This window comes from Tauraco erythrolophus, chromosome 13 (genome assembly GCF_009769465.1).
Source record: "Tauraco erythrolophus isolate bTauEry1 chromosome 13, bTauEry1.pri, whole genome shotgun sequence".
Classification (NCBI taxonomy): domain Eukaryota; kingdom Metazoa; phylum Chordata; class Aves; order Musophagiformes; family Musophagidae; genus Tauraco; species Tauraco erythrolophus.
This window is the reverse complement of record NC_141477.1, coordinates 20,659,410-20,682,759: the sequence shown is the minus strand read 5'-3', so window position 1 is coordinate 20,682,759 and position 23,350 is coordinate 20,659,410. Positions and strand designations below refer to the sequence as shown.

The 23,350-nt window shown below is 46.9% G+C and overlaps 1 protein-coding gene across 2 annotated transcripts in view; it reads left to right on the top strand.

Annotated features, from left to right (window-relative positions):
• CAPN6 (calpain 6) overlaps nt 1-8,145 on the top strand; it is a 56,354-nt gene extending 48,209 nt beyond the window's left edge. For both annotated transcript variants that reach the window (XM_086619583.1, XM_009979181.2), the window contains exons 11-12: nt 6,238-6,374; nt 7,963-8,145. In XM_086619583.1, the coding sequence (XP_086475709.1) occupies nt 6,238-6,374; nt 7,963-8,145 (320 nt within the window). The remainder of the gene's footprint in view (nt 1-6,237; nt 6,375-7,962) is intronic.
• The last annotated feature ends 15,205 nt before the right edge of the window (nt 8,146-23,350 follow it).

Below are 23,350 nucleotides of genomic sequence, written 5' to 3'. Positions count from 1 at the left end.
TGCTGTGGTTGCTCCAGATAACTCTTCAGCTCTCTTCAGTTTAAGATGTGGAGCTCAGTTGCATTAACTTCTTGTGGCAGAGAAGGCATCAGACGTAGACCTGTAGTACAGTCCATCTTAGTCTCACAAAGCAGCTGTAAAATTTCTCCCACCAGCTGGATACAATTTCATTCCAGTCAGCTTTTTGTAGTTATTCCTGGTACCCACTGAGTGGTGACCAAATGTACTTTTCACTGTGAAAGCCACTTTCTGTTAACTCTGGTTATCTCTTCAGGGCACAGGAATGTTGGAGGGAAGAGAGATAGAAAATGGATTCAGTTCATTTTTCTTGGTACTTTCCTTGAAAAACAGGAGCCACAAACACCTCAGTCGAACAAGCAGCGTGGCGTTTTCATCTTTAAGGGTGGGGTTTTTTCTTTTAAAATTCTTTAAATATTTTTCTCTAACATTCCCCGCAGTAAAGCAATAAAAGCCAATTCTCCACCCTCAGCATTTCACAATCTTTAGCACAATTCCAGTCTTGACAAGATCATTAAAAACAATTGCCTGCAGCTGCCAAAGACCAGGCTTCAGCTCAGAGCGGGTTGTGGGATTTGGCGCGTTGTGACACAGACCCTCAGGAATATACAAATAGGATTTACAACCATTGTGTAATAGATATTCTAACTACAGTGTAGCCCAAATACCTTTAGGACCTGGTACTGCCACACGTGGTCAGGCTGAGTTGAAGCATCTTCCACTTTTGTTTCAGCATCCAGTGTTGGGCTGATGATTACCCTGACAGAACTGAAAAGGTAACCTATTGTGGGAAGAACTGTCTGTAGGAAATAGGACTCTCAGATTTTTCTGTTTAAACCTAAGCAAAACTTCTGCTTGATTATTTTATCTGCTGAAAAAATGCAGACTTTGGTCAAGTGATACTATTTGTGAATTAGTATTGAATTCATCGAGTGGCCGAAAAAAAAATCAATTTATCATTGTCAATTTTTTTCTGAATTGTTTCAACACTTCAAGTGAAACAACATGCCATTTTTAAATTCATCAAAAACATAAGGGGATTTGAACACAAACCCTAAACTAATCTCATTGTTTGAATAAAAAAAAATAAAAAATTTTCACCAAAAAAGTGAAAATACTTTCCTTTTGTATCAACATAAAGCTTTCATTAGAAGCCTGTGCCTCTTTTCAGCCCGTAGTTCCAAATCTCACCCATTCAGGGGGTACTGAGGGAGAGCTGAGTTACTGCACTTCAGCAGCAGTATCTTTAATTCTGCATTATCTTTAATTCTGCATTATCTTTAATTCTGCTGTGAAAACCCTGTTTGAGTCTTTCTTTTTTAGCCTGTGTTTTCCTATAAGTATCTCCAGCTCACAGAGTACATTCATAGATTGTCTTGCAGAACATATATATATATTATAGCAGCTTCAGACAAAGGAAGTAGGGAGAGTGTGTAAATAAAAAAAAAAAACATGAAGCCAAATGTGCACTGCTGACATTTGTGCTGCACAATAAAATCAAGCTGTGCAGTGACAAGGATAACGCCCATCGCTGGCGCTCTGCCTTCCAAGGGCACCTTGCTGGCAAATTTGGCAAAGCTCCCGATTGATACTAGAGTCCGTTTTTGGTAACATAAAAAGCTGGGTATGGTATACGTTTCTCACATTTGGTTTTTTTTTTTTTGTAGATTAAAAGTGTGGATATAGAAATTCCCTGAAGGACATTGTATGGCTGGACTGTAACTTTACTTTACTTAACTCTTTGTCATCTCTCGTCTCCTCTCTGGCTTCTCTGGATCCACGTCTGGACCCTCTCCCAGGCTTATCTCAAGGAGAGATAGTGGCCAGGTGTTTGGAAAAGATCAGCTTTCTCAGGAGTGAGTTTAGACCTCAAAGTCCCATGGGCAGTTACCAAAATATCAGCCTTACCTGCTGCTCCTGGAGCATTTCCTGATGTGAGCCAGACTTAAAAGTCAACAGCGGCCTCCTGGCTAATCTGTAGTGTGAGAGGAGGGAAGAAGCCACACAGCGATTGCCATTGGGAGTGAAAAGTAGATGTTTCCTCTCAGGTTAGGCACCGTCAATATGTTTATTCAAGTAGAAAATAGGTAGATTCAGTGGTCGTGTTTGCCTGCTGCTAAGAGGACCTCGCACAAAGGTTACTCGTTTTCTGGTGCGAAGGTTGATGGCAACTTGTTTCTACGTGAGCTGCTGCATCTGACTAGCCCCACTGCATTTCACAAGGATTTCCTGACTTCTTCATCTTCTGATCTGCAGCATCTCAGCTCTCAAGCTGCTGCTTTTCTTATGCTCAGTCTCTGTCATCTGTCAGCTGTATTGCACCTTGTCCAGCCACCCTGCCTGGTTTGTCACTGTCTCCCTTAGCATAGAAGACAAAACTTGATGATAAAGGAGGAGGTTATGATTCATTCTGAAGCTTCTGAGAACTGAGACACAGCATTATATCTCTTGTGACAAATGGTCCTGAAAACATCAGGATGTCTCTGACACTGGGGTAGCAGTTGCAGAAAGTAAGAGCAGCCTGAACAGAGATACTTTTTTTTTTGCTATAACTTGGATAGAAGGATTTTAGACTTGAATGCACTGTTCTTCACATGAGCCCATCACTGTCATCTGAGAGTTGTGCTTAGCACAAATTTTCAAGCAGCTACTTAAACAAAACTGGAAGAGAATGAAGATTGCATAGCAAGTGCACACCCGGCCTGGTTCATCAGCTGGTCGTCATCAGAACCCTGCTCCCTGCCAGAGGAAGGTTGTTTAATCTCTATTTTAAATGTTTACTGGAAAGCTCCTCCTTGCTGCTCTCTTTGATCCATTGTCCTGTCTGGCCAAATAATGGATGATTTGCTGTTGTCAAGAACAGTGAATGAATCTAAGCTGCCCAGACTTAATTCCGAATGCCTATAGGCCGCTTCCCTGGGAAGTACCTCTCTCTGAGTTAGCTTGTTCTGAAGTTGATCCAACTGTCTGTGAGCCAAGTGCAGTGGCGGGTTTGCAAGAAGATGAGGAAGCACTGTGTACTTGGAGATTTTCTGCCTCTCGTTCCCAAGTCTGTTTTAAAAATTGCTCTCCCTACTGTCTGTCACACTCTTTTCCCAAGAGCTGATATTCGAGAAGAAATCACCTTTTGCATTTTTAAGTCTTCCCACTGAAATTCCATGTTGAATTCACATGTTTAATTGCCTTTCACTTCTTTTCTAAGCTAGGTATTGCAATCCCCAGTATGTGACATACTTGGTGAGCAGAGTATCTGGTACCTGTAATGGCAGTTGCCTTGGGAACAATCTGAGAAATAGAAGGAAGGAGAAGGCAAAAAGCAGTTGGTAAATATCCAGTCAAAGCATGAGAAGGGAAGTAGAGAGAAAACGGAGCAGAGATGGGGGAGGATTTACTGATGCCAGTGGAAGGAATCCCTTTCTTATCTGTATTGCAGGAGAAGTGAAGAGGTATCACATGAGCAAAGACTCAACTGCAAAAGGCCAAACAACCTGTTGTATTTCCCGAGGCAGTGCTTGTGCCTCAGCACTGTCTGCTCTGTTTGGCCCATGCCTTTTTCCAGTGACCGAGCTTGTTGTAGCTCTCCGTATACCAGTAAGAGTGGTCTAGCTGGAGAAGAGCGGGAATGTCTCTGAGAACTTTTTCTCAAGAGTGTTTTCTAGAAAGCCTTTTGTTTTGGTACAGTGCTGAAGGATGTGGATGTTAGATCCTCAGTCCAATTCTCAAAAAAAAAAAAAAAAAAAAAAAAAGTTAGCCTTAGACTACTGGGCATAGATTTCTGTAAACCTTAGAAATGTCATGACTGTTCGAGTGTTTCTGGCCTTTACAGATTTCAGCTTTTTCCTTTGTGCTGTTCTTTTGTACAACTTCCCGATACAACATCATGGCCATAGGACTGAGATGAAACGGCTGTTTACGTACAGCATGGTGTTCAAGGCATAGCTTGAGTCATATGTGTGCCCGAGAACTGAACCCACTCTTCCTTCTGCTGCCAGAGCAGTTGCTGGAGTAGCAGCTCCAGTTGTTTTCATTCCCAGCTCATTGCGAATACTGGGATGCTGCTTTTCCACATTAGTAGCTCTTTCTGCGTTGTCTTTGTACTGTAAATAAACCAGGCCCAGAGCTGCAGAGAACTGGGCCAGCTGTAGCTGAGAACATCCCTTGTCTCATCCCACATGTGCAGCGCTCTCTTCCTTTTCCTTTGTTCTGGAACTGGAGCTAGTCCTCCTAATGTAACTGCATGGTCAATGCCATCATGAGGTTGTGCTGTGCAGGTACCTTTCATGTTTCTCTTCTACCTCCCTCTTTGTTTTTCTAGATCTTTCTGAGAATTTGAATCTTTTTCTTTCAAATGTTAGCTTTCCTTTTCCTTTCACCTATCAGGTCCCTTCATTAACGGCTCCCTCGTCCAGCAGATAGGCCTTTTACCTCTTTAAGGTCCGTGTCCTTTCCCCACCCCTTCTTATGCCCTTTATCTCTTAATTACTGTTAATGATCAGATGTTGCTTTGCTCTTTGCCTGTGGCCAAAGCAGTTGACACCATTTCATGCAAAATCCCATTTTATTCAGATCCATTTTCCAAACCTCTTTGCAAAGGGGGGAGCTTTTCCATCACTGATTACACAGCATGGTGCCACCCCATGCCCCAGAGCTAAATCCACACGTTCAGTGACACAGAAAGTAATTGCCTACCAGAAAAGCCAATACACTGCTACCTGCTATAGAAAGTGTGAGATGTTGCCAGGGGAACAGGCCTGTCGCCGGTCTGGCCAGGTGTAATCCTCGTGCAGCATATGGAAAAATCTGCTTCTTTCTCCTAAGTGGAAGTAGCTCCTTCTGGTTTGGATGTAGCTGTTGGCGCGGTTTGTTTGCGTGAGATGCTGGTTTCCGTTCCTGCAAGTGAGTGATGTGTTTGAGGAAAATCATCCTGCGTACGAATTGTTAAAAAATGAAAGCTGCTTTCAAATTGTGCTGCCTTATGGCTGTCATTCCAGTGGTGGCATTTTTAAGTAGAAGGTGACAAAATGTGTTTGAGAAATGATCACGAGTCTGACTTAGGCTTACACACATTCAGTGGGTTTATTTAAAATCCATGCCTAAAAAGGAGCAAGGTGTGGAAAAACAGATGTGCTGTCATTAATAGGAATGGACAGAAATAGTTGTGTTGAAATACAAAAAAACGGTGGTGCCTGTGTTTAATTAAAAATTAATTAGAAAGTGGAATGGTCCATTCTCTTTGAGGATACAGACAGGTGTTGCCAATTCTGTTCTTGCTCCCTATTGGAATGGAAAGAAAATATCAACATTTATGGCAAAGTAAAAGGGTCAGTGTAAAAACAGCAAAGCATTTCTAGAATGTTGAACCATCTCAGTGGGTTGCATATGATTAAATTCTAATATAAAACATTAACCAGGACCTATAATAAATACAAACATGTTATGATAACATAAACTTTAACATTGCATCGATTCAAATGATAGAACCAAATAAATTGTCTCAGGTTCATGGGAATGAAACGAGAAACTGGGGCGGATTTGCTTTGACAGTTTCCCACAGAAAACTGTTGAAACCAGTGCATTCCTACAAAACGTTTTTGCATTTTGACAATATTTTACTTTCTAGAAGAGAAACAGCTTCTTGAAAACCACCTCCCAACACTAATACCTGTATCAGAATACAGTAGATGGCACTTTCAAGCTAGGCAGTCTAAAGGTGGGCACTGAGATGTGCGTTCAGTGATCTAAAAGCAGTTCTGTGCAGTTCCTGTCCTTGCCTTCCGTAGGAATTGTGGATGATGAACAGTTTTTACCTTCCATTTTGGCCCAGGGCACCCAGAACTACATATCAGGCTGTGTATGCACAGATGAGTTTTGGCTCTCACATCTGGAGCGGCGTCAGGGAGCTTAGAGTGTCACTGTGAAGACTTTCTTTTAGATGAGCCAGGAGGATGCACAGCAAGGGAATGTGGAAAGATGGCAATCCCAGTTTAGGAGTGGTCCTGGTCTCCATCTCTGAGCATCCAGTTGTTATCAGAAGGAGGCAATTCACCGCTGCTGGTGACGGGCAGCTAGCAGTGGATGTGATCGGCTCTGGTGACCTGTTCCTGTGCTCAGTGGCAGTGGTGCTGCCAGGCACAGGAAGGGATTGCTTCTGCTGGGTTTCTGGGCAGGTCTCACCTGCCATTCTGTGTCCTAAGAGCTGTGCTGCTGATTGTGTTTTAGGAGCAGATCCCTATGTGCTTATTAAGTGTGAGAACCAAACCGTTCGTTCCTCTGTGCAACACGATACGACCAGTGCCATCTTCGACACACAAGTGATTTTCTACAGAAAGAACGTCGACAGTCCTGTCGTTGTCCAGGTGAGATAAGCCACGCAGAGCGGGCTGCTAAAGGCAGCTAGGGGACCACAACAGCATCGCTGGGCTTGACGTGTGCTAACTCTTCCTTTGCATGACTGACACGCAGGATAGAAATGTGGGAACCTCTGCTCCCCTTACTGGGCTATGCCTGGAGCTATTCAGCTGCTCTACTGATTCTCCAGTCTAGGTCTGTTCCATAAAACAGCAACTGATGACACTTAGGGATCAGAAGGCATATTGCATTCCAAGGCTTTGAAGGAATGTACAGAATTACCTTTTGCCTCATTTGGTACCTGACGAAACAGAGACAAAGAAAAGCCAAACGTTGTCCATAGCCAGTGTTTGAAATAAAAGCAAAACTAAGGCTACTGTTAAGAAGTTTTTTACCTTGAATTCTAGTCCTCTGGGAACTTGATCACACTGTTGACCTCAGCACTAGCTGGAGAAACAGAGCTTGGTATTTAGATGAGGCAGTTCAAGATAACTTTGGGAGAGTGGAACGGCATTTCAGTTTGATACACAGAGTTGTTTAGTATTAGATAAATACTGAGGACTATGTCTTCTTCATCAGTGTGGGGAGATCTCACAATGAATCTGTGAATCAATTCACTGTGGCTCATAAGTGCCAGCAATTGAAATGGCTTTATACCACTGTGTTGCAAGAAATACATTTCTGAATTTTCACTGCCTAATGCAGTCCTGGTGCAGGGTGCTCCTGTGCCGTAGTGCTCCTCTGAACTAACAGGTATATTCTACAAATAATACAACTAGAAAGAGGATGATAGCACTGTTATCTCCCAAACCACAGACTGGTTATGGTTTAGAGGGAACTGATACAAGAGCTGATGGAACATGGCCTGTGTTCTTGGGGTGTGCAGGATCCTTTGCCATTGTTTGATCTTTCCAATCCATCAAGCCATTGCTTGATCCTTAGTAAAGATTTGATTTACACAGGGGACCTTACCCCATCTGTCTACGCTATGCAGCTCAAACACTTAGACTTTTCCAGGATAACTGGAAGTTAGATGCTCATGAACTTCACAGAGCAAAGACTGGCATGTGAGACTAGAAGCAAAACCCACCATAAACACCATTTCAGTCGCTGCTTGCTGTGTGCCCAACCCCACCCTGAGTAGTGACAAAGGACATGTCCAAGGACTCCAGAACCACTGCTGTCCCTTGCTCTAGCAGTGTGGAGCTGGCTTCAACACAGTCAGGAAAAGCACTGCAGACACTGCAGAGGTGAGCACAAGCAGGCAGAGTGGCACAGACAGGCTGATTGCATGGAGGTTTTTACTGCTGATCAGCTCAAACAGGTAATTTTTATTCCTCTTCTAGGCAGGCTGTGACCCAGGAAGCAAAAAGCTGCATTTAGCTCCTTATTTGCGCAGTGTATGTAAATGAGCATGCAAATCCAGAATCTCCCATATGCTCTCTAGACAATTAGCTAAATTTAGATGGACGCCCCCTCCTCACTGCTTTTTCCAGGGGTTAGTGGAGGTGACCCTCCTCCAGCACAGTCCTTTCAGGCGGAGTGTGAGAGAAGCACTGCTTCAGCTGGATTTTATTTCTGTTCCCTTGTCTCTAGGTCTGGAACAGCAACATCTTGTGCGACCAGTTCCTCGGCCAGGCGATGCTGGCAGCTTCACCCAGTGACCCCAGAGAACAGCAGACTCTGCAGCTCCGAGGGAGAGGCAGCCAAGAAGCAGCCGAGATGCCAGGTCACATCACCGTCAAGGTTTTTTCCAGCGATGACCTCGTGGAGCTATGAATACCAAAGCCCCGCAGAGCCAGACAGAGCTGTCACCTCGCAGCAGGGGGGCTTGTCTGTGCTTTCTGTGTGAGTGACTCGGGAGCAAAGGTTGCACATAATCATCACCGCTTTGAAAAGAAAAAGCCCTCTAACTCTCCACATTATCATGGATAATGGGGAGGGAGGCTTTTAAAGAGGGAAAAATACATATTTATACATTTATACGTTCATGATACAGTAGAAGAGGGGCCAAACTCAACCTTAGCCGATAAGCTCATTAAGATGTGACCATCTTCCCCAGCAGCATCTTTCAGGAGCTCTCTGGACATAAGCTGGAGGCACACGTGACTTCTCACAGGTTCCCAGCACATCGTCATCTGTGCTCAGCAGTGGGACTGGATGCAGGCAGCAATGGCTGCATCTCCATCGTCACGTACCAGCAGGTTGGTGAGGTGGCAAGCACAAGGTGGATTCATGTGGCTCAGTCCTTGTTCACTGCCAGGCTGTATTTGGGAGGGGAATTTTTTTTAAGCTTTGATTGGTATTTTTTTCCCCATACAGGCATACAAAATTCTTGATGAATTTCATTGTGATTGCTACAGATCAGATGTTTCTGTTCCTTAGCAAAAATGTAATTTCTCGAGAAGTTCAGTCATAGGTCACAGCCCTCAGACCAGGCATGCCAGGGCAACGTTCAAAGAGAAGGACAGGTCTTGCAGTGCCTATTTGAACACTACAGCAAATAAGAGCTTTGCCCTCATAAAGCTCTCACATTGACTTTCTCATTCTTCTAATCTCCACCTCAGGCTGAAGACTCACAAGTTGGTATCTCTGGCCAAGAGAAGGGCACCTCACAGTTGAGCTGGGGTTTTGCTCAGAGGACAAATTGAGTAATGAGAGCCTCCTTGCTAAGGAGGCTTTGTTTAATTCACATGATGCTAAAGATGGCATAACACTCCCTTGGCTTCATTAGATGTGATGGGTAGCACCAGACCAAAAAAGGACAAAATCAGCTCATGACAAAGATGGGTTTGTAAAACTAAGATGCTGTTCCCTGGTGGGTATTAGGTTTTACTCTTAAAACTTTGCATTGGTTTATTGCTGACAGAGCTGACGTCTTTGAGGAGGTTTAACATGGGTATAATGGAGGACAGGTATTGTTTCACGTTTCCTTCAAATTGAGGTTCAGGTACAAACTGTCTTTTAACTTTTGCATATAGCCTGGTGGCAGGATTTCCTCAGAGCGGGCGTTTCTGTGTTGTCAAGCTCTGCAGTGATTCTGGCAGGGTAAGAGACTCGCTGCGTTAGACCTCTCGGAAATGGATTTTATATGGTTGCAAATTCTGGTCTCGGAAGTGAAGCTAAAGGATGGCTATTCTGCCTTTTGTACAACCAGGAAAGTTGGGTTTCTGTGTACCTCGTAACCACTTCAGCCATTTTGTGCAATTTTTATAATTTATAAAATGGCCCTGGGTAGAGTTAATGTTTTCACAAAAGGCTTTGAAGTCTCCTTGGGGCTCCAAAAGGATCATTGCTGTGGTAATGCTTTCTGTGACCTGTTGGAGATAGACTGTGAAGCCATGAATGATATTAGACTGCCGACAGCTTAGTTGCACGTACCAAGTACCTAAATCCTGCTCTCTTTCAAACAGCTGGGGCTCAAGCCATTGTGCATGCAGAGCGTTTGTCAGATGTGAGCTACGCGCGGTTGGCAGCCCCACGGGCAACTGTAATTCTTCTCTGTAAACTCAGGCTTCAGAGTTGCCTGCTCTCAGATACGTAAATGGCAATTTTTTTAAAAAAGCATGAACTTTCTCCTACAGATCAGAGCTCGGGGAAGCCAGGCAGGGGAACTGCAGCTCAGTCTGGGCTGCCCGAGCCCTGCACTGAGCTTTGCTCTTCCTCACACACTATTTTATGCCACGGTAGCTGGTTCTCAGCAGCGTGGCACGACAGGTGACTGCGGGCCGCTGGCACGTCTTCACAGCAGGGCCAGGCTGCTTTCCCTTCTGCAAACTGAGGCAACCAGCAGGAGACTGGAGGCTTATGCCTGATCCAAGAGTTTGCCCGAGCTTGTGGAGGCACAAAGCCATCTCGCCTCCCAGCTGGAGGGGGGTCCCTTGGCTGTTTCCTTGGAGCCCCGCAGCCCTGGCACCTGGCTCCCAGCACCACTGCCCCATGTCCACATCTGCGTAGGGGTCGACCCCAGCGTCAGCAGGGCAGAGGGAGCTTGACCAGTTCTTCGTTGTGTACAGCCTGACAAGGAGGGCAGTCAGGGTGGAGTGGGTAAAGGTGATGATGGAGCAGGCAGGATTTGCAGGACGTGATCCAACCTGGGAACACGACTGGCTGTGTTGAATTACAGAGGCTTCTGGCTTCTCCTCCTGCCCAGGCACATGGGAGACGGGACCAATCTTGGGTGACGCCAAGGCAAGAGCAGGTTGAAAGGGGCTCGCACTGCTGCCAGCCCCCTGCAGGACAGACTGGGCCGGGGACGGTGCCCACTGCTCTGCGGGCTCCTTCTCCTGTTGTACATCTTGCCACGCACTGAAAGCAAGGCCAGTTCCGTGGGGTTTTGGCTTACGTGGGAGGTAAATGTGATATGTTTGAGATCTGATTGCCTTTTCAGACAGACACAGGAATTTAAGATCAAATGTTACCAGAGCTGGGCGGTATTTTTTAACAATTAATGATAACTTGTGGAAAAATGAAGGGTTTTTTTGTGGGGGACTGCATTTACGTACGCACTTGGACCACCTTCAGCAGAGAGTTTTGGCCCCCCAAAATTAAAACAGAGGTAAATAGTTGGAAAAATGTTTCATTTCAGCCTTTCTTTATTTTTCAATATGAAGTGACCTAAATAAAAGGTTAACAAAAATTTAAATGTGTTCAGTAATTTCTGAAATGAAACACTTGGTTTCAGATAAAATAAATTGTTCTGGGATGACCCCAAATGACATTTTTCTGCTTGCTCAAGATGAAAAATGTATCATCTCGGCTGTTCACCGAACAGTTCTCCCCTCTGCCTGCCTTTTACTTCACAACTGCTCCTTCCTTTCCCCCAGTGAGTCCTCAGCTCCTCATGGTCTCCATCGTGCCGTAGCCTTCCTTGCTGTTTTTTTATTTTGAGGAAGACCAAGCCACACGTCTGTGGGCTCGTCCTGTCCCTGGCTGCACCACAGCCGTGTCTCAGGAGCCTCATTTGTTAGATTTTTATGGTGTAATTCAGACCCCTCTCCAGCCCCGGGCCCCAGGCAGAGTGCTGGGTAGATTGTTTACTTAAAATGCTATTTATTTTAGTGAAGCCCAGTTTTTGTCCTCGCTGCTGTGTTCCCATTCCTTTTCCCTCCTCCCAGATGAGCTCTGTGGATCCCCACGAATCTCCCCTCGCTGTTAGGCTTCGGCTGACACTTACCTGTCTCCTCTGGCGCACCAGACCAGCCACCTCTGCGGGAATAATGGACTGACTGCGCTGAGCGCGGCGCACAGCGGCGCTGTCGGGGCCAGGAGCGCTCCCCTCCACCCGTGTCCTTGCTGTTTGTCTCGACTAAACCCTGGCTGTTTTGGATTCTCACTCTAGGATGGCTGCAGGGCGGACAGCTAGCCTGACTCCCGCAGCATCACCTGTGATGGGGTGCGGAGGATGGTCCCAGGTGTTCATGGAGAGCAGCCAGAGCTGTAGCTTCCAGCCAGCGTTTGTGAGTGTTGTGCTACCGTTTCCTGCAACTTCTGGGGAAAAACGACCGCCTGTTGGCACTGCTAGGTCAGCACTGCGCCTGTTGGCTCTCAGGTATGAAAGCTGAAGGTCATTTCTGCTCCGAAGGAGTCAGCATTAAGCCTGGCATGGCCTGGCAGTGCTGTGCTAGGAGCCACAACACGTGCCTTTGCACTTCTCGTGCCCGTGCCATGGCGATGGCTGGGATGTGGGAAGCGCTGTGCTGGGAAGAAGGCCCAGCAGCCGAGTTGGGGGTTCAGCTGGAGCGAGCTGCGCCCGCGGGAGTGTGAGCGCTGCAGAGCAGAGCGCCGCATCCCCGCTCCTTGGGGGGAACCCGGTGCCGGGAGGCGGCGGGTGCTGCGCCGAGCCGGGTGCCGGTGCGCCGGGCAGGGCGGGAGCGCCCCGACCCGAACCCCGCGCTCACGGGCGGCTGCGGGGCTGATGCCGTGCCCCCCCGGCCGGGCCCCCGTGGCCATGTGGGACCCGCTCCCCGCTGGCTCCCTCCGCCGCCCGCGTTTGCTCCTCCCGGGCTCCGCGCGGTACCGGCCTCCGGCCCCGCCGCCGCCGCCCGGTGGCGTGAGCGCGCGCCGCCGCCGGGGGGCGCCCGTGCCGCGCTCGCCCCGCCGCCACCGGGGCTCCTCCCGCCCGGGGGCGGGGGGGGGGGGGGTGGTCCCTGGGCGCGCGCGTGCGTGCGGAGCGCGGAGCGAGCGCGGCTCTTCCGCGGCAAAGCGGCCGCAGGAGGTGGGGGCGGTGTGTCGTGCCGATGGGGCGAGAGGGGGCGTTCCTGACGGGGCCGTGCGCCGCGGGTGTGTATACGGTCTGTGACATATGCAGCTGGAGTGTGTAAGGGCCTTTACATAGGGGGGTGTGTGTGTCTGTGTGTGTGTAAAACATGCAGCGGTAGTGGGAGCTAAAGGGTTACGAGTTGCTCGCATGCTCTTTCCTATATATAAAATACATCACATATATGTACGCACACATAGCTGTAGCCACATCTATAGAGACATTAAAAATACAGGGGCAGAGATTGTTTTATAGGGTCTCTATATGCACAGAGGCTATAGAGTTATGTATTTGTATCGGGGCTCCCTATCTGCCTATATTTCTATATACATATATTAAAATATTTTCATATACATATTTAAACCTATCTATGTGTAAAATGGAGAGAGCTACATAGTTATAGAAAGGTGGCTTTTTCTCCCTCCCCCCCCCCCCCCCATATGGAGGGGCTGTATGTATAAAAATATTTTTATATGTAAAAAATTTTTATTTTTAATATATATACTTTATTTGTATATATTTTATATATTTATAGCTAGAATTATATGAAGGGGTCTGTGTGCATGTGTCCACACGCATCCACACGCATGCACATGTGCATATAAAATATATAGTATATAATTTATAGAAGATACCATACATTATATAATATACATAGTGCGTAACATTTATAGAAGGGCCTCTCTCTATAAAAATATATAATATATAATATATAGCTGGCTAAGAAGGCAGCATTATATAAGGGGCTATGGCTCAAGAGTTACATGGAGGAGGGTGCACATGAACACATGTGCACATGGGTATGCGTGCACAAAATACATAATCTCTGTAATCAAGTATATACATATAGAGCCAGGAAGAGAGTGTCTGTTAGGTAAGTCCATGTCTCTCTGTCTTTAGTGGACATGTGTGTTCATATACATACTATAATATATATGGCTAGTGTGAAATACAGTGTTCCATGGTTATAGCAGGGTCTCTGTCATACCTCTGCCACCCTCCCACCCCCCCCATATGTACACATATATGTACACATATATGTAGATGGAGCCCTTTCTATAGCTACAAAACACTTTGAATCTGGCTACCTACTTGTGTTAAGACTCTGTGTCTTAACACACTCATGCACGTGTGCTTGCACACCTTCCCTCCCCTGCCCCCCCCCCAACAGCTATATACAGTATAGAGTACTCGTATGTCTATAGTGCTATAAAACCCTACCTATATAGTATATAGTTTTGTGTGTGTATATGTATTTTGTACATTGGCATATGCACTCTCCCATGTAACGCTCCCTCGCTCTCTTTAGCAATCTTTATATATTATATACATATTTTATAACTGTATATGTATAATATATAGTGTGTTATATAAGTAAGTGCCACCATGTGTATATACATATAATACAGAAAAATATGTGGGTGGAGAGGGAATTACATAGTATCTAAGGGTCTCTATGTATACAGAGATATTCTATATATAAAAATATACAGTTAGCACAGAGAGCACATAACTACGTAACACTGTCTATATATTATATTGCCTATTTTATTAATATGTAGGTAGGTGTAGAAATTATTAGAGCTATGTAGAGCGATACATACGTGTATTTCTATATGTGTTTATATGCATATGGAAATACATAGCTATATTAGGCATACTTATAAAATTATGGTATATACTATAGCATATGTATCAATAGCAAGAGAGTTATATAGTTCTAAGGAAGGGTGTCACTATTTGTGTGTAGACATATAAAACGCATTCATAAGTAGATCATGAGGGAGAGAGTATAAGGGTCATATACAGGGGTATATGTGTCATAAAATTATCTATCTATGCTATACTGTATCTAGATAGGTAAAGTGTGAGATACGTTCAGTTATATAAAATTCTCACTTGTGTTTATCATATATAGATACATAGGGGTAGAGTGAGTTACATGAGGCATGTTCGCTCTCTTAAACATACAGACAGACATTTATTTAATATATGTATGTATTGTGTATGTAAAGGACGAGCGTGTTAGAGTCTCTCTGTGAGACTTTTATGTCCATAGATCATGCTTTTGCACATTGCGTAGTATAGTGTAGTGGAGGGTGTCCCTGCCCATGGCAGGGAGGTTGGAATTGGATGATCTTTGAGGTCCCTTCCAACCCAAACTGTTCTATGATTCTATAGTAGCATTAGATCTTGTTAATACACATGCACACTATAGATAGCCATATATGCCATCACTCTCTTGCCATTTATAGTAATTAAATGTATTTTTTAAATACATGGATGTAAGTATGTCTACATATATTTTATGCAGTTACAAAATAAGAATAAGAATAGGGTGGATGATCTACTTAGCGATATGGTTTAATGGGGATTAGGGATGGTTGGACTCGATGATCTCTAAGGTCTTTTCCAACCTAGAAATCTATGAATCTATGAAAATACATACATTGTGTATATAGATAACTAGAGAGTTACTTGTTTTGCTCTGTGTACCTATATGCTATAGAGAGCTCATTACAGAGTTAGATAAGGGTCTCTTGCGCGTGTGTGTGCGTAGCCACATCTTTAAAAAGGCTCATCTACAAACTGCTAGAGTTACAGACCTGGCTGGGGGGGAAGTGTCCACGGACGTATATGTACACGAAAAGCGTACGTACTGCCAGCTGGGAGGCGGTGGGCGATACAGGTACTTAAGGAGTTTCTCATGTGCACACGGCTGCTTTATTTGTCTCTGCCGTGGCCGCAGTACAGCCCTTTGCTGGCGCGTGGGCCACGCGCCCGTGGCAGGATTTGCCCACGGGTGGGATGGGTGAACCCCCCCCTGCCTTCAGCAAGCATGTCCAGCCTTTCCCCCCACCACTCAGGGCACCCTCGATGAGGGCGATGAAGCTGAGGGCCGCGGGAGCACAGCGGAGCTGTGACAGCGAGACTGGGGCTGGGCTCTAGGAGGTAGGGCAGCCTCAGCACAGCTCAGGACTGGTGGTGGGGAGCAGCTGGACTCACAGCAGGACGCTGAACCATCTGTGAATTGGAGCCAGGACCTGGCATGGAGGCCAGGCTGGTGTATGGGGGAGCGGAGGGGAATACGTTCACCGACATGGGGCCAGAGCCCCTCCTTCCCCATCTTCCTCCCCTGCTCGCACATACGAGTGAAACCGTTGAGAAATGGAACATCTACTGGACAAGACCATGGCTACACCGACAGCACAGCAGGTAACCATGGATTCTTGGTACATCGAGTCGAGTCCAAGTTGTCCACGTACCTCTAACTCCGGCATCACTTGACTTCCAAGCAGGTGGCCAGGTGATTTCATCACAGCTTCACGTGAGCAGCAGTACAAGAGCTGAAGTTTTAAGGATTTCTGGGCAGGAAGCGTGGGGCATCACTGCCTATTAACTCACCGTGTTCATCAGGAAGGGGGGTTGGGTTTTTTTTATAAATATGGAACAATGGAGACACAACACATTGGGAAAATTTGTGGATTTTTGCCAACTGGGGAGCAGTAGAAAGGCAGGCAGTCTGCTTTTGCAGACACAAGGAGCTCCAGTAGCAGAGGACACAGCCACAAGCACACACAGCTGAAGTCTTTCTGATCAAGGCTGGTGTTTCTCCAGCCAGCCCCAACACTGTTTTGTCAAACAGCACCAGCAGATCCCATCGGAAGAGCTGCAGTCACACCATCCCTTGGTATTTATAACTTTTATTTGCAATACTTTAGGTCCAAGTTTCAAACTGCAATATTTTTACACTCAAGACACAGTCATGCACAATCCATAGTTCAATTTTCTATTGCTTCAACCACAATTTAAAATAACTTAATATTGGAAACAAAACCCAAAATCTTAAAAAAAAGGATGCTGAGGTCAGTAAGATGGATCCATGCCATCAGCACATTTACAAAGTAAATAACTTAGTTCTCTTTTTAAAAAGATCAGTTACCTCTTAATCCAAAGTTACAGAAGATTTTTCACTACACATTTGTTTTTTATCTTTTATCTTTTTATTTTTTCTGTTTTCTGTTTTTTCTTTTTTCTTTTTTTTTTTTAAACAGATAACACGTCCTAAAAAAGGAATGTACAGCAAAATGAGATACATTTCTGATAAACAATGAAAATGTAGGCTCCTCCTCTGTTTACTTTTGTCTGGATACCCTGAAGAAAAAAAAAAAAAATCTAGCAGACACCAGCATAGGTGTAAACTGGCTGCTTCAGCCTAAACTGGAGTTTAGCATTGGTTACATCCTGATCCAGTCAAGAGTTGCAGAATTCTTTTGCAGATCTTCCCAAAACGTACATCTGTACACACAGCATCTGCACCAGAACTCCCAGTGTGGCCACTGACTTGGGGCTCTGCCCAAGGAGGAGGTGTTCCCTTCCCTGGGGGCTGCGGAGTGTGCAGTCCTTGGCTACTCCTTCCCACCTGGAGCAGCTCCCCTCCCACTCGCTGACCTGCTGGGGCAGATACCAGCAGCTCGAGTCGTACCTGAAGGGCTGAGAGGCTTTTTCCTGCTCCGGCGCTGCGCTACAGACGGCTTTAGCAGCATTGCTCAACAGGGATACACACAGTGGGACAAAAAGCAATCGCCTTGGCGCACCTTGAGCTCAAAACATCTCAGCAGACACGGCTGTAAGAGACTTGCATGCTTCATGTTGGCCCAGTTCTGAGCTGGACAGCTGTGCACGATGGAGAGTAAGAACAGCGGGCAGTGCCCTTCCACCCGCTCGGCCAAGGGACACCGCTGGCCCCTGGCACCCAGGGCGTTATCAGCACCCTACTAATAAAGCAGTTCTGCTGCCACTGAAGCCAACACCCAAATTCTCACTAACTTCAGCGGGAGCAGCAGCAGTGCCTGTATCCGATCCCGAAGTGTGGGCTGGAAAACGACACACACAACGTGCAGCAGCAAAAGGACCTGACTTTAAAACCAACCACCTGCCAGTGTCCACTCACGTCTGCAGTCGTGTCACACCAGCCTGAGGCATCTGGGAGCCCTCAGTGCACCGTGGATTTCGGCTGGCCAGCCCAGGGCTCCCTCTGCAGCCCAGGCTGGCAGGCACAAAAGGCTGCTGGACACAGGCGGTTCAAAGGGCAGAGAAATGAGGAGCTCACCCACTTTATCTGAGCCACAGTCTGGGTTAGCAGCCACCCAGCACAGGAAGAACAGAGAGTGCAGAAAAATCCAGCAGATAGAATCACAGAACCATTTAGGTTAGAAAAGACCTCTAAGGTCACCAAGTCCAACCATTAACCCAGCACTGCCAAGCCCACCACTAAACCATGTCCCACTAAACCATGTCCATCTACATGTCTTTTAAATAAAATACCTCCAGGGATGGTGACCCAATCACTTCCCTGGGCAGCCTGTTCCAATGCTGGGCAACCCCTTCAGGGAAGAAATCTTTCCTAATATCCAACCTAAACCTCCCCTGGCACCCCTACGTTCTTTTCCGCCAGATACGAGTGGAACAAAGAAGATAAGGACCAAGGAGACAATTCCAAGAGCCTGAAGTAACTTCAGAAGACAGCCAGCCCAGCAACAGCGAAAATCAGCAAGAAACCAAGAGACCACCCACCAGGATTAAGCAACTGGACTTAGGGATCAGGTGATGGGTGGTACGGGTATGATTGAGAGGCATGAATTGGGGTAGGGGTCCCTCTCTGGAGGCACCCAGCTCAAGCTCTTGCCCAAGAACTAATAAGAGAGGAACTGGAAACCTTCACTTGGCCCTTAGGGTAATCAGCGGGGTCCGAGGGCTGGGCCCTGTCACAGCGACGGCGTGCGTAAGCCCGTAACATCCGCGAGCTGCGATTCCAAGGTGTGGGCACACGTGCCCCACGGCTTGCCCGGCGTGTTCACGGCTGCCAGCCCAGAGCACCGCTGCCTCCGGCAAATTGCTAAGCAGCGAGAACAAAGCGTGCAGGCTTGTACCCAAATGGCGTGGGCACCCACGAACAGCGCGTAAGCACCCTCCTCCTCTTTCCTATAACGCCATTTTTCCTTGTGAGATGGCGCTTGCCACCAAAGGTGCACACAACCATGGGTTGGCTCAGGCCAGGGATGGTTTACACACATGATGCACGCCCAGAATTACAGCAATCGGATCTAAACTGCATCCAAAGAGAGGATGTATAAGCAAGAGTCTGCAAGGTTCAGCCTCAAGAAGAAACGACCCTGTCACCTCAAGGACAGACACAAGCAAAGAGAAGTTTTAAAGATCCCTGAATTGCAAATCACACTCAAAAGAACCCTTGGACGGTTTCTGGTGAAACACAAAGGTTGTCCTTTGCCTGCTTCCTGAAAACTGGGGGCTACAACTGAAGAGATTTACCTGGTCAAGGGAGGAGGGGGGAAAGACGTTGAACACTTTATTTACGGGTCTTCATCAGACTGCGCTGTCCTCATCATTAAGTTGCTGCACATCTGCACACGAATGAACAGCCCACTGGGAAGGTGTGTGGACCACCAACTTGGTAACGTTTGGCGAGGCTGGCGTTGGCGTGCATGCCCTGGATGCCACGCACAGAAACACTGGCCCTGCCTTGAACGGTGGGTGTTACAGAGCGCTCTCCGGCTTTCTGCTCCCTGGGTTTGCTCACGACTGGACTAAGAAATAAATCTATTTACATGCTCAGCGTGAGGAACACTCAGTAGCTGCACCCATGACTCTATGGGGGAAATAACGGCCATACAGACAATGGGGTATGGTGACATTTCCTACAACTAGAGGACAGGAGACAGGTACTTACTTCCCCTCTTCTGGTGTCTGGAATGTGCTTCATTTTCGGTGACAGGACATGGGGAGAGACTGACCAAATCCCTGCCGAGGTGCAGCCACTGGCCTCAAAGACACTCAGCACAAACAGCCAAAAAGAAATACTTGAGTTCATGTGCGTGCAGTGCGAGCTGGCCAGCGGGCAGCCAGGGATGGAGAATAAACACACGGGTATTCACAAAAGCGCTGGGCACAAGAAGTGAGAATGCAACCCCGGCCCGAGTTTGCAATCAAACCCTGGGAGCACGGTACGATCCATCCCCGTGCAGGCTCCCAGGAGCACATGCAGGAGCTGTATGGATTTTTACATAGGTATGGTTATTTTTTTCTTTTTATTTTTCTTTTTTCTTAAATAAATAAACTTTTCTGTGCTTCTCAAACTTCCCTGACTTATGCTGTCACACTTCTGTCCCAAAACACACTAAACCCACAGTGAGCTATCAGGTCACTTTCATACATCTCAACTGCAGGGATGGGACTCCCAGTCAAGCTCTGGAAAGGGTTTGTACAGCTCAGTGAATTTAAGAATGAAGATGATTAGCCAATCTTTTAAAACCTTGGAATGAAAGTGTTTGAATCCTATTTACCTATGCATTTTGCAACAGAAACAGTCTATTTTTAATACTTCAAAAAAATATATATAACTAATTGCTTGTTCTGAAGACGACAGTCAGAAAACCCGAGATGATTTCACAGATTTTATAGCATTTGTCTCTCTCCTTGCTGCGAGGTCAGCGCTGTTGGCAATCCTAACACTCTAGGTGAGCCTGTAAATACTGTGCAAGTCTCTCTCAGGACTGAGTTTTGTTTTGATTTTAAATATATTAATATGCTTCTTCCACGTTTCCTATCAGCATTGGGAGGACACAAACGCAGCTGCCACCTTTCAGAGCGCAGTGACAGACGCCAGTGACAGAGACTGTCTCAAGCAGAGGCACAGGGGTGCCAGAGGTGCCCTTCCCAGCACATCCAGCAGCCTCAGCTGGGCAATTATGGCCCATGTTGAAAACAGCCACTGGCAGAGGTTCTTTCTGTTGAATCCTGTCTGTCTCCCAGGAATTTTTTTTTAGAAGAAAAGTCTCTACATTTGCTGATGCAAAGAAGAATAAATATAGTATTTACTAAAATAAAAAGTAAGGCCTCTTACTACAGCAGTTGTCTTTAAAAAGCCAGTGCCAACAACACTGTGTGCTGGGGCATACACTGATCAAAAAAAAAAAAAAAAGAGATGCTACTGTTTGATTTTCCTGTTCTTCATACCTGTTATCTTCTGGGAAGTTGTGGTGGCTTTTTTTTTTTTTTTTTTTCCTGAAATAGAGATGGTGTAATACTTAGAGGTAAAGAAAATAAATAGGGAAAAATCCAATCAAATAGTGTAGCCTGTCAACATAAATATTTCTATTGTATGTCCAACAAACGTGCCATAAAGTGCTTTCCTTTTGAAGGACGGCTGTCTGTTCCTTTGTAGGAAAAATAAAAGGGATACTGGAAACGGAAACTGTCGCTTGTTCTTACATGGAATACAAACACGCCCCATTCCGGTGAACGCGTTACAAATCGAGGGCAGCCCATCCTCAAGCCCGAATTTCTCTCTTTCTGAAGAAAGTCTCTCCCTCAGATAGCTTGAGAGCTGACACAGAAAAATGGGACCTCACAAAAGAAAAAGAATCTTTTGAATAGAATACAATTATTTAGGTTGGGAAAGACCTTTAAGGTCACCAAGTCCAACCATTAACCCAGCACTGCCAAGCCCACCACTAAAACATGTCCTTAAGCACCAGTCTATACGTCTTTTAAATACCTCCAGGGATGGTGACTCAACCACTTCCCTGGGCAGCCTGTTCCAATGCTGGACAATACTTTGGGGAAGAAATTTTTCCTAATATCCAATCTAAACCTCCCCTGGCACAACTTGAGACCGTTTCCTCTCATCCTATCCCTTGTTACTTGGGAGAACAGACCAACCCCCACCTCACTACGACCTCCTTTCAGGTAGTTGCAGAGAGCGATAAGGTCTCCCGTCAGCCTCCTTTTCTCCAGGCTGAACAACCCCGGTCCCCTCAGCTGCTCCTCATAAGACTTGTGCTCCAGACCCTTCACCAGGTTTGTTGCCCTTCTTTGGACACGCTCCAGCACCTCAGTGTCCTTCTTGTAGTGAGGGGCCCAAAACCCAACACAGTATTCGAGGTGCAGCCTCACTAGTGCCGAGTACTGGGGGACAATCACTGCCCCAGTCCTGCTGGCCACACTCTTTCTGACAGAAGCCAGGATCCCATTGGCCTTCTTGGCCACCTGGGCACACACAGGCTCACACTCAGCCAGCTGTTGACCAACACCCCCAGTTCCTTTTCCGCCAGCCAGCTTTCCAGCCCCTCTTCCCCAAGCCTGTAGGGCTCCACGGGATTGTTGTGACGCAAGTGCAGGACCCAGCACTGAGCCTGTTGAACCTCATACAATTGGCCTCAGCCCATCGATCCAGCTTGTCCAGCTCCCTCTGGAGAGCCTTCCTACCCTCGAGCAGATCAACACTCCTGCCCAACTGGGTGTCGTCTGCAAACTTAGTGAGGGTGCCCTCGATCCTTGATCAGTGATAAAGATATTAAACAGAACTGGTCCTACTACTGAGCCCTGGGGAACACCAGTGGTGACCAGCCACCAACTGGATGTAACTCCATTCACCACCACTCTTTGGGCCCAGCCAGCCAGCCAGCTTTTTACCCAGTGAAGAATACGCCCATCCAAGAAGCCATGCGCAGCCAGTTTCTTCAGGAGAATGCTGTGGAGATGATGTCCAAGGCTTTACTAAAGTCTAGGTAGACAACATCCACAGCCTTTCCCTCATCCAGTAAGTGAGTAACCTTGCCATAGAAGGAGATCAGGTTAGTCAAGCAGGACCTGCCTTTCATAAACCCATGCTGACTGAGCCTGATCACCGGGTTGTCCTGTACGTGCCATGTGATGGCACTGAAGATGATCTGCTCCGTAACCTTCCCTGGAACTGACAGGCCTGTAGTTCCCTGGATCTGCCTTCCCCTTCCAGCCCTTCTCATAGATGGGCATCACATTTGCCAACTGATACCCCTCCCCAGTGAGCCAGGACTGCTGATAAATGATGGTAAGTGGCTTGGTGAGTTTCCGCCAGCTTCCTCGGTACCCTTGGGTGGATCCCATCCAGCCCCATAGACTTGTGCGTGTCTAAGTGGTGTAGCAGGTCGCTAACCATCTCCCCTTGGAGTATGGAGGCTTCATTCTGCTCCCCATCCCTGTCTTCCAGCTCAGGGGGCTGGGTATCCGTACAGAAAGACGGCATTCAGTACCTCAGCCTTTTCCTCATCCCTTCTGCACACCCTTGCTGATGCGACGCCCTGGTCACAGCGCTCCTGCTCACCAGTGCTCCATAGGGGCTTCTTTTATACGTGTGGGCAGGACCTGGCCACCACTGCTCTGGTCCTGTCCAGGTCTCCTGAGCCGCTATGGCAAGCGCTGTGGGCTCCTGGCAGCTTTTTGGTCCCCTGAGGTTTCCCCAGTTCAGGAAACCCTCCTGTGTACCATAGACCGTGCCGGGACCAGAGCTGCTCACCTCAACATGTTATTTGGGCATCTGAAAATCCGACCTGTTGTGCTCCCCAGCAAACAGGAAAAGTTAGTTGGTACTGAGCCGCGGTAACTCCACGAGCGCTGCCTCCGTCTGTTGCCTCAGCCAAAGACGGGGACGGACAGACCGCGCGGGGGCAGTTAGCTGGCAGTGTTAAGGACAGTTGCAACACAAAGACTGTAACTAAGTAAGAAGCCAAAGCCAAACAAGCTAATGGCCTAATTCCAGAACAGCCCAAGCATCCTTCAGTCCTACTGACAAAGCAGGAAGGTGGTTAGTACCTTAAAGGCTACTTAGTCCTTGTAGGACCAGGCCTAAACATGAAGATCTACAGCAGAAAGCTGTTTTGGTTT